General features: G+C 70.5%; 2 protein-coding genes across 2 annotated transcripts in view; one reads left to right on the plus strand and one right to left on the minus strand.

The window, feature by feature from the left end:
- Nucleotides 1-3,033, minus strand: part of CRYBA1 (crystallin beta A1) — an 11,521-nt gene extending 8,488 nt beyond the window's left edge. Inside the window, exon 1 of the mRNA XM_026047845.1 lies at nt 3,018-3,033. The gene's annotated coding sequence lies outside the window, so the exon portion shown is untranslated. The remainder of the gene's footprint in view (nt 1-3,017) is intronic.
- Nucleotides 2,569-13,579, plus strand: part of MYO18A (myosin XVIIIA) — a 28,765-nt gene continuing 17,754 nt past the window's right edge. The window contains exons 1-11 of the mRNA XM_026047917.1: nt 2,569-3,564; nt 9,094-9,123; nt 9,755-9,811; nt 10,005-10,092; nt 10,198-10,307; nt 10,386-10,562; nt 10,652-10,862; nt 11,100-11,242; nt 11,810-11,910; nt 12,044-12,107; nt 12,396-12,540. Coding sequence (XP_025903702.1) covers nt 2,569-3,564; nt 9,094-9,123; nt 9,755-9,811; nt 10,005-10,092; nt 10,198-10,307; nt 10,386-10,562; nt 10,652-10,862; nt 11,100-11,242; nt 11,810-11,910; nt 12,044-12,107; nt 12,396-12,540 — 2,122 coding nt within the window. The remainder of the gene's footprint in view (nt 3,565-9,093; nt 9,124-9,754; nt 9,812-10,004; nt 10,093-10,197; nt 10,308-10,385; nt 10,563-10,651; nt 10,863-11,099; nt 11,243-11,809; nt 11,911-12,043; nt 12,108-12,395; nt 12,541-13,579) is intronic.

Below are 13,579 nucleotides of genomic sequence, written 5' to 3' on the forward strand. Positions count from 1 at the left end.
TGTGTGTGTTGCGCGGGTGTTGTGCGGGTGTATGCACGGGTGTTGCAGCGAGCGTGCGTGCCCCCCGGCTGCCCTGTGTGTGTCGGGGCCGCCCGCCTGCCGCGGGTGTGCGTGTGCTCGGCCTGCTGTTTCCCCGCACGCGCTGCGCACACGGTGTTGTGCGGTGGTGCCCGCGCAGGACCCCCGGTGCGCTGTGCACCGGGGGTGGGGTGCGAGCCCCGCTGCATTGCACTGAATGTGGGGTGCAAGCCCCGCTGCATTGCACTGAATGTGGGGTGCGAGCCCTGCTGCATTGCACGCTGTGTGTGATTGTGCACAAATACCCCGCTGCATTGCACGCTGTGGCTGTTTATGCCCCCACTGCATTGCACAGCGTGTTTGTGCACACTCTCCCCAGCGTGTCGCACTGCCTGTGGTCGGTTGTACCCCCCGGCTTTGTGCTGTGGGTGTGTGTACCCCCGCTGCGGGTGTCTGCACAACCTCTGTACCCCGCGCCGGGACAGCCCATCTGCAGGGCGCTGGGGCTCCTCGCTGGGGCTCCTCGGGGCGCAGGGTGAAGCTGCTGGCCTGGGCCCTGGTGTGTGGCAGGGAACGGCATCCGCAGCCGTTATGCCGCGTGCCGGCGGCCCGCAGCCCCCTTCCCGCCCCATGGCGTGGCTCCGGCAGCGTCGCGGTGGCACCTGAGCCGGCACTGTGACGGCGAAGCCCAAACACCCGGCGAGCGCCGCGGCCGCCTGTCCCCAGCCCGGAGATGTCCCAGGTGCCACCAGCCCTGGACTTTGGCCCTTTCCTGCGTTGTGGCTGGAAACGTCACGGCCGGAACCCGCCGCCCCGTTCCTGGAGCCTCCTCGCAGCCTCCTCGCAACCTGCGCTCCCTCCTGCGCGGTGACTCAGGACCTGCCCTCGCTCCGTCCCACCCAGGACGGGCCCTGCGTGAATCGCCGCTCTGCAATGTGCCTGTTGTAACAGCCGCCCTTCGCGCTCCTCTTTTATTACCCTCCTCCTTGCCAAACCGCCCGGGCCGGCGGCGCGGCGGGCGCAGGCGGCGTGCGGGGCCGCGGTCCCGCTCCGGAGCCAGCCCGTCCCGCGGGAGCCGGGAAAGGAGCCGCTTCCTCCTGGTGCTGTCCGTAAGGCCCTGCAGGCTCCGCGTTACTCATGGCGGGGCATGGAAAGCCCCTGGGCCTCCCCGCTGACGGGATCCTCTTTCCTCCCGCTTTCTGCTCCGAGCGCCCGTGCCTGGCCGAGGTGCCGCTGCCGGCGTTCCCGCCTGGCAAGCCCAGACCCGGCAGCGCGGAGCTGGGCACGAGAGACCGGGAGGCGTCGTGTTTCCATCGGCGGCTGCTCCTGGCTGTGTTGGGCCCTCTCCAGCGCCGCGCGCGGCGAGGTGCTGGCGAGCTCGCCCTAGCACCTCGGCAGCCGGGATCGCCTTTTCTCCAAGCCCCAAACACTCCGGAGCCCTTCGGAGAAGCCGGAGCTGCATCCTCGTGCCGGAGCGCCGGCGGCCATGGGAGCCGGGCTGCGCGTGGGGCCCTGCGCCTGCATCCCTGATTAGGGATGCAGATTGCGCCACTTTTTGTCGCGGACACAAAGGCCGGGAGGGAGCGTGCGCGGCGCCGAGGAGCCTCGGGCACACAAAGGCCGCGGCGGCCACGGGCCTCCTGCGAGCAGTGCCTGACCACACTGCCCGCAAAGGGGGTTTTCTGCCCCAAAAAGGCTTCGGGTGCCGGCGGGGTGTCGGGGGACCGGAGGCGCGCGCGGGAGCCGGCTCGCGGATGCTCCCAGGGCTCTTCCTGCCGTCCTTTGTGCGGAGCTGCCGTTCCCGGGCGGCTTCCTGCCGGGTTTATATATAGCTGTCAGGCCGGCCTCGCCGCCGCGCCGGCAGCCGAGGCCTCGCGCCGGGATCCCGGCGTGCCGGGCCCGCCACTGCGCCTCCCCCCGTGCCGCGCGGGATGCCCGCTGTCCCCGGAGGTCACCGGCAGCACCGGGCGCTCGCCGCGGCCCCGGCTAAAATTAGACGCTTATCAGCGCTCCGGAGTGACGCGGCCCGGCAGGTTCCTGTTTATTGCGAGAGCTCCGACCGGGGCTGCGTTTCGGCGCTTTGTCCCTGCCGACAGGGACCCGGTCGCCTCCTCAGCGCTGCGGTGGGCCGGGAGCAGCTCTGCTGCTCGGTGCAGGGGGTTTGGGAGCGGGGCTGCTCGCGCCCCGCGGGAGATGCTCGGAGGCTCTGGCCCGTGAGCAATGGGGTGTCCTCCCTCCCATGCAGCACCAGCCCTGCTGGTGGCTGCTCCTGCTTCAGGACATCCCCAGATCCAGAATGGGTTGGATTTCAGCCCTGGGCTGAAACCTGCTCCATCCCCACGCAGGGATGGATATCCCGCTCCTTCCCATCTCATCTGCGGTGTCCCATCCCTTGTCCGGGGCTGCCTGCTGCCCCGTGGGGTGGAGCGCGGGGCCGTGGGTTGTGTTTGAGCCTGTCTGATGGTGCCCTTGTCCCTGTGTCCTTCTGCAGGCAGGCGGCCGCCCAGCGCCCGCCGGCGGGAGCCAGCGCTCTCCCAGCCCCTTTCCACCATGTTCAACCTCATGAAGAAGGACAAAGAGAAGGATGGGACCAGGAAGGAGAAGAAGGAAAAGAAGGAGAAGAAGGAGCGGATGTCGGCGGCCGAGCTCAAGAGCCTGGAGGAGATGAGCATGCGCCGGGGTTTCTTCAACCTCAACCGGGCCTCCAAGCGGGAGTCCAGGACGCGCCTGGAGATCTCCAACCCCATCCCCATCAAGGTGGCCAGCGGCTCCGACCTGCACCTCACGGACATTGACTCCGACAGCAACCGGGGCAGCGTCATCCTGGACTCGGGGCACCTGAGCACGGCCAGCTCCAGCGACGACCTCAAGGTGGACGACGGCAACTTCAAGGGCTCAGTGCTGCAGCGCGCGGCCAAGTTCGGCTCGCTGGCCAAGCAGAACTCGCAGATGATCGTCAAGCGCTTCTCCTTCTCGCAGAAGAGCCGGGATGAGAGCGCCTCGGAGACCTCGACGCCCTCCGAGCACTCGGCAGCGCCCTCTCCGCAGGTGGAGGTGCGCGCGCTGGAGACGCAGCTCGCCGCGTCCCCGGGCCGCCCGCGGGCGCCCTCGGCCGCCTCGCTGCGCGCCCGGGTGCCGGAGCTCGTGGGCAAGCGCTTCCCGGCGGAGCTGCGGCTGCCGCCCGTGGTGCCGCCGCAGCCGCCCGCGCCACGGCAGCTGGAGCTGCAGCGGCGCCACACGGGCGACTTCGGCTTCTCGCTGCGCCGCACCACCATGCTGGACCGCGGCGCCGACGGGCACGTGTACCGGCGCGTGGTGCACTTCGCCGAGCCCGGCGCCGGCACCAAGGACCTGGCGCTGGGGCTGGTGCCGGGCGACCGGCTCGTGGAGATCAACGGGCGGAATGTGGAGAGCAAGACGCGGGACGAGATCGTGGAGATGATCCGGCAGTCGGGGGAGACGGTGCAGCTGAAGGTGCAGCCCATCCTGGAGCTCAGCGAGCTGAGCCGCTGCTGGCTGCGGGGCGGCGAGGGCGCACGCCGCGACGTGAGTACCGCCATGGTGGGGACACGGGGATGTGGGGACACATACGGTGCTTGCTCTGGCCCCAGCTTCCCGGGCCCTGTGTGCTCCTGTGTGGCACAGGGAACCCTTCCCTGTGTGTTAACACTAGGCTTGGGAGCAGCCTTGGAGTGATTGGGGTGCAGGGGGGGTATTGGTGCCGGCCGCCGCTCAGGACCCGCCGCTTTTTTGCGCCCCAAAGTGCTCAGATTTGCTCTTTGTGCTGCCCAAGGGGCTCCTGGAGCACCCGGCTCCACTGCGGCTTCGGGAGCGAGCGTCAATCTGTCCTGAGAGCCCAGGACGCCCTGCAGGGATGTGCCTCTGCTGGACAGCAGGCTGGTGGGCAGGGACGCAGGGGAGCTGCCCCGCACCAGCCCATTCCCAATGCCACAGTCCCACCTTGGGAACGGCAGGGGGACCAGCAGGATGGCACCTGCCTGCTGGGGACACGGAGCAGGCAAGGGTTTGCTGCAGGGTGCAGGCGGCAGCGCCGTGGCAAGGTGACCCGCGCGTGCCACCAACCCCCTGCGCCCTCGTGGGACCCGTTTCCCTGCAAAACCGCCCCGTTCCGAGCCGCGAGGAGCCGGGAGGGATCTCCATTGAAAGGCAGCCGGTGCCAGGGCCGTGGCGGCCGCTCCGGGGTGGAGCCTGTGGCGCAGCCGGAGCCGCGCGGCGGTTGCTTTCCGGCAGCTCCTCCTGGGAGGCGGCGCAGGCGCCGGCGCAGCCCAGCCGCTCCCGTGGGATGAGCCACCAGCCACAGGCCTCGGCGCAAGGCCGGAGGGGACGCGCAGGGTTATCTGCGGCCCGGGGGGGTGTCCACTCCCATCGTCTCCGGCCTCCTCCTTTGGGCACAGGCCGCGTTCCCAGGCCTTGAGCGTGGGGGCACTGCCCGGAGCAGGGCGCCTCCGGCCACACTGGGGGCCGGCCGGCATTCCCAGCCGCGCTCCAGGAATGCTTCTGCTCCTCATTTAAATAAAAATGATCCCTTCTTGAACAGGAAATTATAGGCATAGTTTGGGCTGCAGCTCTGGGAGCGCCTCGGCGGCCGGGGCTGGCGAGGCCGCGGGGCTGGCTGTGCTCCACGCTCCTATTTATTTATTTGCCGTTGACATTCCTCTGGTGCAGGCCGGGCATGCGCCGTGCGGCACTGGCAGCGCACAAATATTCCAGAAACATGCCCGAGCCGCTGGCAAACCGCGAGCCCTGGGCGCCCGTGTCCCCGGCGGTGCCCGGCCCCAGGGTGGCGTGTCCGGGTGCCAACGCGGGATGCCGGGACCCAGTGGATGCCGCTGTGTGGCCACATGTGCCCCGGGCACCGCCGGAGCCCGCTGGTGTGGGAGCGGGTGACGGATGGCGCCGAGCGCCGCGTGCCGATCGATCCCTTGCTGCGCCGCTCTCTGCCCCGAGGGTGGGCAGTGCAGGGGCACAAGCCCCGTGTTTTGGGGTGCGATGGGTGGTGGCCCTTGCAATAGAGCCACCCTGGCAGCGGGTGCTGCAGCCACCCCCGGGGACGTGCGGGTCTTCTGTGTCGCGTTCGCTCGGCTCCCGCTCCCTTCACAGGCCAGTTCCTGTTGCTAGAGGACACGGACGTGACCTTTCTGCTGGTGACGCCAGCGCTGCTGGGGACACCGGCGTCACCCGGCCTCCCTCGGCGGCCTCCCGCGGAGGGCACCCACCCAGCCCTGCGCCCTGCGGGGTTTGGCCTCCCCGTGCCGCGGGGCGTTGCGGGGACCTGTGGTCGCACCGCCGTGGCTGCTGCATCCCCCCCCTTCCTGGGTGGTTCCGGGCAGGTCTCGGGTGGCCAGGACGCTGCTGGCACCTTCTCCAGGGCGACGCTGTGCGCTGCCAGGAGCTTTGCACCCAAAGCAGCTCCGGTGCCCCCGGTGCGGGCGCCCCCACCACCCCGCCAGCCCCGGGACTGGCTCTGCACCCCTCTCCGTGCCACCCTGCGCACAGGCCGGGCTCCAGCGGGGACACGGGGGCCACGCAGCTCCGTCCACGCCGGAGCCGCTTCCCTTCCCTTCGGGAGCGCGGCGGCACCGCCGGCTCTTCCTCGCGCGCCGCCGGCCCCACATCACTTCCTGCGGCGGCGGCGAGGCCGGCCCGGGGGCCGCGCACATTCCTCCGCTATTTTTAGGGTGGCCGTATCAGCGCAGCTGTCCCCGCGCGCGCCGGGGGCGGAGGGGACGGGGCAGCGCGGGGCCACTCGCTCCGCTCCGCGCTCTCCCCGGCAGGAAGGCGGCCGCGCGCGGCGCTCCGCGGCGCTCCGGCTGCCCACGGCCGCGGTAAGGCGGGAATCGTGCCCGGAGCCACGGCGCTCGGGGCTGTGGGGACGGGGGCTGTGCTGGCGCTCGCCCCCCCACCCGGGTTTGGTGGCCCTGGCTGCCGGGGGCCGCTCTGTGGCCACGTGTGGGAGCCTGGAAAGGCCGGGGATGGGAAAGCCGGTGGGGTTGGGGGAAGCATGAGGTGAAGTGAGGGGTCTGGGGGGGCTCATGTCCCATGGGTGGCTCCCAAGTGGGTGCTGGCCGCCAGCCCCGGCGCCCCGTCAGCCGCCCGGAATAGCCCCCCGGAGGGCCGGAGCGTGCCAGGGAGAGCAGGGCCCCGAGGAAAAAATATCCCGGGCCCCACCCCGGTGAGAGGCTGGAGCGGGGGCTCGGGGGGATGGTCGCGGAGCCGCTGCCCATTAGCGGCTCTTAGAGGAGTGAGTTTTGTCCGGTCTCAGCCTGGGTTGGGCACTCTCTTCCCCCTCGTCTCCTTTGGGGCTCCAGGGTTTCTGGTGAGCCCGGCCGGTGCCTGGAGGCGCCTGCGGCTCTTGGCAGCCCTCTGTGTCCGGCACGTCCGCGGCGTCGGAGAATGGGGCATTGTCGGAGGCCGGGCCCCGCTCACCTCCTGCTCTCTCCCCAGCCAGGGCTCCAGCTCCTCCAGACATCGCCATGGCGTTTTCCTCCCGCTTCGCGTTCTGGGAGCAAAAGGGAAGTCTCGGCCGCGCTTGCCCGGCGGGCGGCACGTGCTGCCCAGGGAGCAGCTCCCAGGGAGGGGGGCAGGCTCCCCCGCAGCAGAACCCGGGGACCCCCGGGCCTGTCCTTGTCCCCTGGGAGCACCGTGGGACCTTCCCCTCCCCACCACCCCTGCATGGCTGTGGCCAGAGCGCCCGTTCCACGCAGGGCTTGTGCCCGTCCTCGTGCGGTGCCCGGGAGCCCCGTGTTGGCTCCGTGGCTCTGCAGGAGCCCCGTGTTGGGTGCAGAGCTCTGCAGGAGCTCGGGAGCCCCACATTGGCCCTGTGATTCTGCCGGAGCCCCGGGAGGACGGGGACAGCTTGCGCTCCGTTGCGAGGCCGCTCGTGCCCTTGGCTCGCTGCCGCCCTGAGCTCAGCTGTCCGGCCCCGCAGCAGCAGGGGCAGGCAGCCAGCCCCCCCGGGGGGGCGGTGCGGTTTTATTTCCCCGCTCGGTGACCAGCTGCAAACACGGCCCCTCCTGCGGGCGCTGCCGCGGGGGCCTGCTCGCCTTCCCGGCCCCGTCCTCGTGCGGGCCGCGGGTTTGGGCCGCCAACCTGCTGCAGAAGCCACCGGGGTTCCCTCGGGAGCCCCCGTCACAGCCGCCCCTCATCCTCTGACACCCACTATTTTGGCTAAGAAAGCTGCAGCAGCGGGGCGCCGCTGCCCCCGGGGGATTCTCCAGTGGCTGCTTGTAGGGCTGTGCAGCGCTGAGGACAGCTGGGGCTGCAGGGCCGAGCCGTGCGGGGACGTGGCGGGGGCTGAACGGTGCCCCTCTTGCTTGTGTGACCCCCAGGTTAAGGACGAGGACAAATCCTTAGCTGTGAAAAGACCCGTGAAGGAGGACGGGGCTGTAAGTGTCGCTGTGCCGGGAGGCGCAGGCCGGGGGGTGTGCGGGGATGGGGCAGGTCCTGTTTGGCTCCCGGCGCTGCCCGGGAGCCGCATTCCCGCTGCAGGAAGGCGGCCGCCCTGACTCGCCGGCCCTGCGGCACCGGGAGTCCCCACGGTCGCCCACGGGTGCTCGCGGATAGGGCTGTCCCCGCGTGGCCGCCTGTAACCCGCCGCTGTGTTTGTGGCTGTAGTCAGAGAGTGCGACTGCAGCGAAAGATGCGGCACAAGCGCCGCGGAGCCCCGAGCCGCCGAAGAGCCCGGAGCCGCCGGCGGCGAGCGGGAAGAGCCCGGAGCCGGTGCTGAACGGCGACAGCCCCGTGGCCAATGGCCCCGAGGGCGTCGTGGCGGGTGCCGAGGCGCCGGCCGACGACGGGCAGGGCCTGTCCCGCCGCAGGGTGGTGCGGGTGGTCCGCAAGGTGGTCCGCAAAGTCCTGCCGGGCGAGGACGCCGGCGGCGCCAGGGAGCCCCCCAGAGACGCCAAGTCTCCTGAGCCGGCGGCGCCTCCCAAAAAGGAGGAGAAGGTCCCGTCCAGCAGCGTGGCCCCCGGCAAGCCAGAGCCCAAGGATGAGATCTCGGCGGGGCTCAAAAGCCTCATGGCGAAGGGCAAAACCAAAGAGCACCGGCCACGGTCCCGGCTAGGTGACAGGAGGGAGGAGAAGTCACCTGAGGTGGCGGGTGGCCAAGGGGCTGAGAAGTCGGGTCAAGCGCCCGCCCCACCAGGTGCCAAAGTGGCACCGGAGCCGCCAGCACAGCCGCCCCAAGGCAAAGCGGAGCCGGCAAAGCCGCCCGCGCCGAAACCCACCGCCCTGGAGAGGCACAAGGTACCGCAGCGTGTGTGCATGGTGCCCGCACATGGCACGGGGTGTGCGCATTCCCCGCGCGGAGCACGGTGTGAGCGCGGGCGCCTAACGGCCGGCATGGTGTGCGGTGCTTGGGGGGCGCGCGGCGCGCCGGGGCACCAGGCGGGGGTCCCTGTGGTGGCCGCCCCGTCATGCCATCCCTTCCCTCCTGGCCCCGCGGCGAAGAAGCAGCAGCCGCCGGCCGAGAAGCGAGCGAGCCCCGCGAAGGCGGCGCCGGGAGCCCCCCAGCAGGTGCGTGGCCGCCCCGCGCGGCCCGCGGGAGCCCCCCGCGCTCTGCGCCGCCGGCCAGCCTTGCGCCCCCGCTGCGTCCCCCGTCGTCCCCCCGCCAGCGCCGCGGCGGAGCCGGCGCCGGTGCCATGACGCTGCTTTGCCTCCAGGCTGCAGCCGCCCCCGGGTCCCCGCTGAGCCCGTCGGAGGAGGCGCAGCGCCGGCTGGAGAGGATCTTCGCGCCTGCTGTAATTGGGGGGGTGGCGCTGGGTGCTGCTGCAGGGGAGCAGGGGCTGCAGATGCCGTGGGGCTCGTGGCCACGCTCTGGCCGGGGCTGCCGAGCACTCAGAGGAGCAGGGCTGGGGCACTGCCCCTTCAGCGCCCGCCTGCGTCCCTGTCTGTGGGACACTTCTTTCCCAGCGCCGTCCCTGGGAGCGCAGGCTGGGGCGGTGTGCACGCGGAGCAGTGGGGACCAGGGCCGCATGGCACTGCCGGTGCTGCTGCTGCTCTCTGCCTCTCACCTCTCTCTTCTCCTTTCTCTCCTCCTTGCCTCGCTGCCTCCAGCTGGACCCCGCGGCGCCGGCACCCGGCCAGGTACCGTATCCCCGCGCCCCGGAGCTCCCCGCGCCATCCGTGTGCCGCTGGGCCGGCCTCTGCGCCCGCGCCTCGTGCTGGAGCGTAAGGCTTCCCCCGCGGCCGCGCCGTGCCAGGGTGCGACGCCGGGGCGCCCGCCGCAGCCCTGGCGCCGCTGCAGCCGCCGTGCGGGCCGTGCGCGCCAGCGAGGCGGGATGCAGAGCCCTGGGTGCCCGTGCCAGGAGGGCACTGCGGGGCGCGGAGCAGGGCACGGCGTTTGCGGAGCAGCACCACGCACCGGCACTTTGCAGCCGGGAGGGCAGCGAGCGCTTCGGCAGCTCCGCGGCTCCATTCCCACTGTGCGGATTGGCATCATTGTGCCAAGTCTCACTGCTGGGTACCCCCGGGTTTTGCACCACATCTCCAGCACCCAGGGCAGCACCGGTGCCTGGCACACACTGGGACACGCAGGGGTGGCAATCCCGGGGACGCCCACGCGGCGCAAGGCGCATCGTGCAGCAGGGCAGCACCGTGCCCGCGGAGCCGCGTGTTGCCCCCTCGCTGCCATCCGCCGCCGCCGGCCGCTCTGCTTGCTCTCTGCAGGGGGGAGATAACGCTCTCGCCTTCCCTCCCCACCTCTCGGCCTCGCTAGGGTCAGGCGGACGATGTCCCCGCAGCCCCGCTGGGCCCGCTCCCCGCTGCCGCTCAGGTTTGCCTCCGCTCCGCCCTGCTCGGCGCTGCCCCGGGAGCGCGGTCACGCCGGCCTCGCCGCGGCGCCGATGCCACCGCTGGCGGCGGACGTGTTTCTGTGTCGCCCCAGCCTCGCGGTGCCCGCAGCCGGGGAGGGGATGGGGACGGCCGGACTCGCCGGGTGCCCTGTGCTGACGTCACGTGTCCCGCAGGCCAAGACGGAGGAGCAGATGGCAGCCGAGGAGGCCTGGTACGAGACGGACAAGGTGTGGCTGGTGCACAAGGACGGCTTCTCCCTGGGTGAGTGCCGGGGATGGCCGCGGGGGCTCAGGGCGGCCGCGGGCGAGCGGGGTGCTGCCCTGGGGCGCTCGGTGCCACCCCGCGAGCTCCGTGCCGCCCTCTCAGCCAGCCAGCTACGCACGGACGAGGCCAGCGCGCTGCCCGAGGGCAAGGTCAAGGTGAAGCTGGACCACGACGGGGCCATCCTGGAGGTGGATGAGGACGACGTGGAGAAGGTGGGGCCGTGGCATGGGGAGCTGCGGGCAGCGGGGTGGCCGGTGTTCCCTGCTGACGCCCGCCCGCCTCATCGCCAGGCCAACCCGCCGTCCTGCGACCGCGCCGAGGACCTCGCCGGCCTCGTCTACCTCAACGAGTCGAGCGTGCTGCACACGCTGCGGCAGCGCTACGGTGGCAACCTCACGCACACCTACGCAGGGCCCACCATGGTCATCGTCAACCCGCTGAGCTCCCCGTCCATGTACTCCGAGAAGGTGCTGGGGGCTGCCGGGGGGGCTCTGCGGTGGCGACGGGGAGCGGACGAGCGTGCACAGGGCCTCACGATGCCGCTGCCTGCCCGCAGGTGATGCACATGTTCAAAGGGTGCCGCCGGGAGGACATGTCGCCGCACATCTACGCCGTGGCGCAGGCCGCCTACCGCAGCATGCTCATGAGCCGCCAGGACCAGGCCGTGGTGCTGCTGGGCAGCAGCGGCAGTGGCAAGACCACCAACTGCCAGCACCTGGTGCAGTACCTGGCCACCATCGCCGGCAGCACCGGCAAGGTCTTCTCGGGTGAGTGTGCGCGCGCCCCTTGCTCTGCCCTGGCACCTCCTTGCAGCCTCTGAGCCCCGCACACGCAGCACGAGCTGCTTTTCCATCCAGCTGCTCCGCCAGCGCGGGACACAGCTCATGTGCAGCTCACCCTGCTGCGGCTTAGCCCCCGCTGCACAGCGCCGTGCCCACGGCTTAGCCCCTTGGCACCCTCTGCACGGCCCCGTGCGCCCCACTGCCACGCTTGTGTCCCCGCAGCGGAGAAGTGGCAGGCTCTCTACACCGTCCTCGAGGCTTTTGGCAATAGCAGCACCAGCATGAACGGCAACGCCACGCGCTTCTCCCAGATCATCTCCCTGGACTTCGACCAGGCCGGGCAGGTGGCATCCGCCTCAGTGCAGGTGAGAGCCGGGCGGCAGCAGGAGATTCCCGGCGGCTCGTCGGGATGCGGCACCGCTCCGGAGGGCTCCGAGGGCTCTGCCCGCTGCAGGATCCCAGCCGCCCTCGCAGTTTCCCAGCCATGCGCTAGCCCACGAGCTCACAGGGCTCTGCTGCAACCCTGGCTGCAGCTCAGCAGACACGTTCTTGCTCTCTCGTCTCCATTTGCACCTTCAAGCACACAGCCAGTTGGAGAGCGGAGCTGCAGATTAGGTCCTTCCCTTCCTCAGCTAGCCCTTGTTTCAGGGTATTTCGCTCCAAGCGTCATCCCAGCATAATGATGAATCCTTAATGTCCAGCAGAGCCGCTTGGGGCTCCTGTAGTTCCAGGCACCGCTCACTGGTGCTCGCGCGGGCACCGTTGGGATTAACCCCGCTCCATGGCGAGACGGGAGGTCCCACACCGGGAAGCTGCTGTGGGGACAGGGGTGCTGAGGTGGGCGGCACGGATGAGGCCAGTGCTGGTGTGCGGGGGACTGCTGGCAGCCTGGTCCCCTGGGAACGCTTCCCAATGTCCCCAACCTCCCCCAGACGCTGCTGCTCGAGAAACTCCGCGTCGCCCGGCGCCCGGCCAACGAAGCCACCTTCAACGTCTTCTACTACCTGCTGGCCTGCTCCGATAACGCCCTGCGGTGAGCGTGGCCACGGCTTGGGCACCGGGTGGCCCCTGGCTGGGCCTTTGGCGTTACCCTTCTGCGGATGCCAGGGGTGGCTCTGCCACGTGGGACTGTTAAACGGGGCTAATCTCAACGTTCACGCCTGCAGGACCGAGCTGCACTTCAACCACCTGGCCGAGAACAACGTCTTTGGCATCGTGCCGCTCTCCAAGGTCACTGGCTGCTGCGCCGTGGGACTGCGGGGCGGCTGAGCTGCGGGGCCTGGGACACGGTGTCATGGAGCCCGGGGTTTTTGGGGGTGTCCTGAGTCTTGCTGCTGCTGCTGGGTGGGAAAAGGCACCGGGAAAGTCCCAGGGAGGTGGCCTTGTTCCCCTGGTCAAGGGGACCTCTGTGGACGTGTCCCCAGCTCGTTGGGTCACGCTTCCCCTGTGGGGTGCAGGGTCTCGGGTCCACGCGGTGCCGTGGCCCCCGTGCCAGTCGTGCCCCTTCCCTCTCTGCAGCCAGAGGAGAAGCAGAAGGCGACGCAGCAGTTCAACAAGCTCCAGGCTGCCATGAAGGTGATGGGCATCTCCAGCGACGAGCAGAAAGCCTTCTGGCTTGTCCTGGGGGCCATCTACCACCTGGGGGCTGCCGGAGCCACCAAAGGTAAGGGAGCCTCCGGAGCTGGCATTAATAAACCCAGACTGAGCTCTCCAGGCTGCCTGGCGCCCAGGGACCGCGACACCTCTGCGTGCTGGGGGATGCTGTGAATGTCCCCCGGGGACAGCCAGACCCTTTGGGGTTGCATTAACCCCAGCAGCAGCCCTTGGGGTGCTCCGTGTCCCCCGGCTTTGTCGCCTGGATCGGGGCAGCCGTGCTGGATGGCAGTGAGCACCTTCACCACCCACGCGTGGCCAGGGCTCCCAGGGGGAGCCTATGGGGGTTGTGGTGGGCACAGCAGGGTGTAACAGCTCTGCCCTGCCCTTGCCTCCCTGCAGAGCTGCTGGCGGATGGAGCCGGTAATTGCGGTGCACGCGGCTCCGCTCCGGGTGCTGCTGGCGGTGGCGGGGCTGGAATGGGGGTTCAGGGCGCTTTCCCCAGCACGTGGGGACCAAGCGTTGCAGGGGGCTGCCCCAGCCCTGTCTGTCGTCTTGGCACCCAGGGCTGTGCAGGGCAGGGCCGGGATGGGGCACGGGGAGCAGCAGACTCGGCTTTGCAGGGCTTGGGGGCCTTGGCGACCGCTCTGCTCCCCAAGGGTCCTGGTGGTCCCCCGAGCTGCGGGAGCCTGGCTTGCTGCACGGCCTGGAGATGGGGCACTTGGAGGTCCGGGCTGCACCGAGCGCTGCAAGGGGGTTTGCAGCCCTGGTGGGGCGAGATGGGGCAGAGCAGAGGGAGACCCCCGTAACGCTGCATTTCGGAGGGGATGCCGTGGCCGGGGGGCTGCGAGGCGCAACGCTCGCCCGCGGGGCGCTTCGAGGCACTAGAGGGCAGCAGGGCCCTGCTGCAGCGAGTGCCACGGGGCTGCGTCCCGCTCCTCCAGAGCATCCCGGCTCCTGCTCCTCCAGAGCATCCCGGCTCCTGCTCTGGGGGAGAGCATCCCAGGTCCCACTCTTCCAGAGCACCCCACCTTCTGCTCTTCCAGAGCATCCCAGGTCCTGCTCCACAGGGAGAGCAGCCCAGGCCTTAAGCCGGGTGCCTTCTCTGC

This window comes from Nothoprocta perdicaria, unplaced genomic scaffold (genome assembly GCF_003342845.1).
Source record: "Nothoprocta perdicaria isolate Ctin4 unplaced genomic scaffold, notPer1 scaffold_50, whole genome shotgun sequence".
Lineage (NCBI taxonomy): Eukaryota > Metazoa > Chordata > Aves > Tinamiformes > Tinamidae > Nothoprocta > Nothoprocta perdicaria.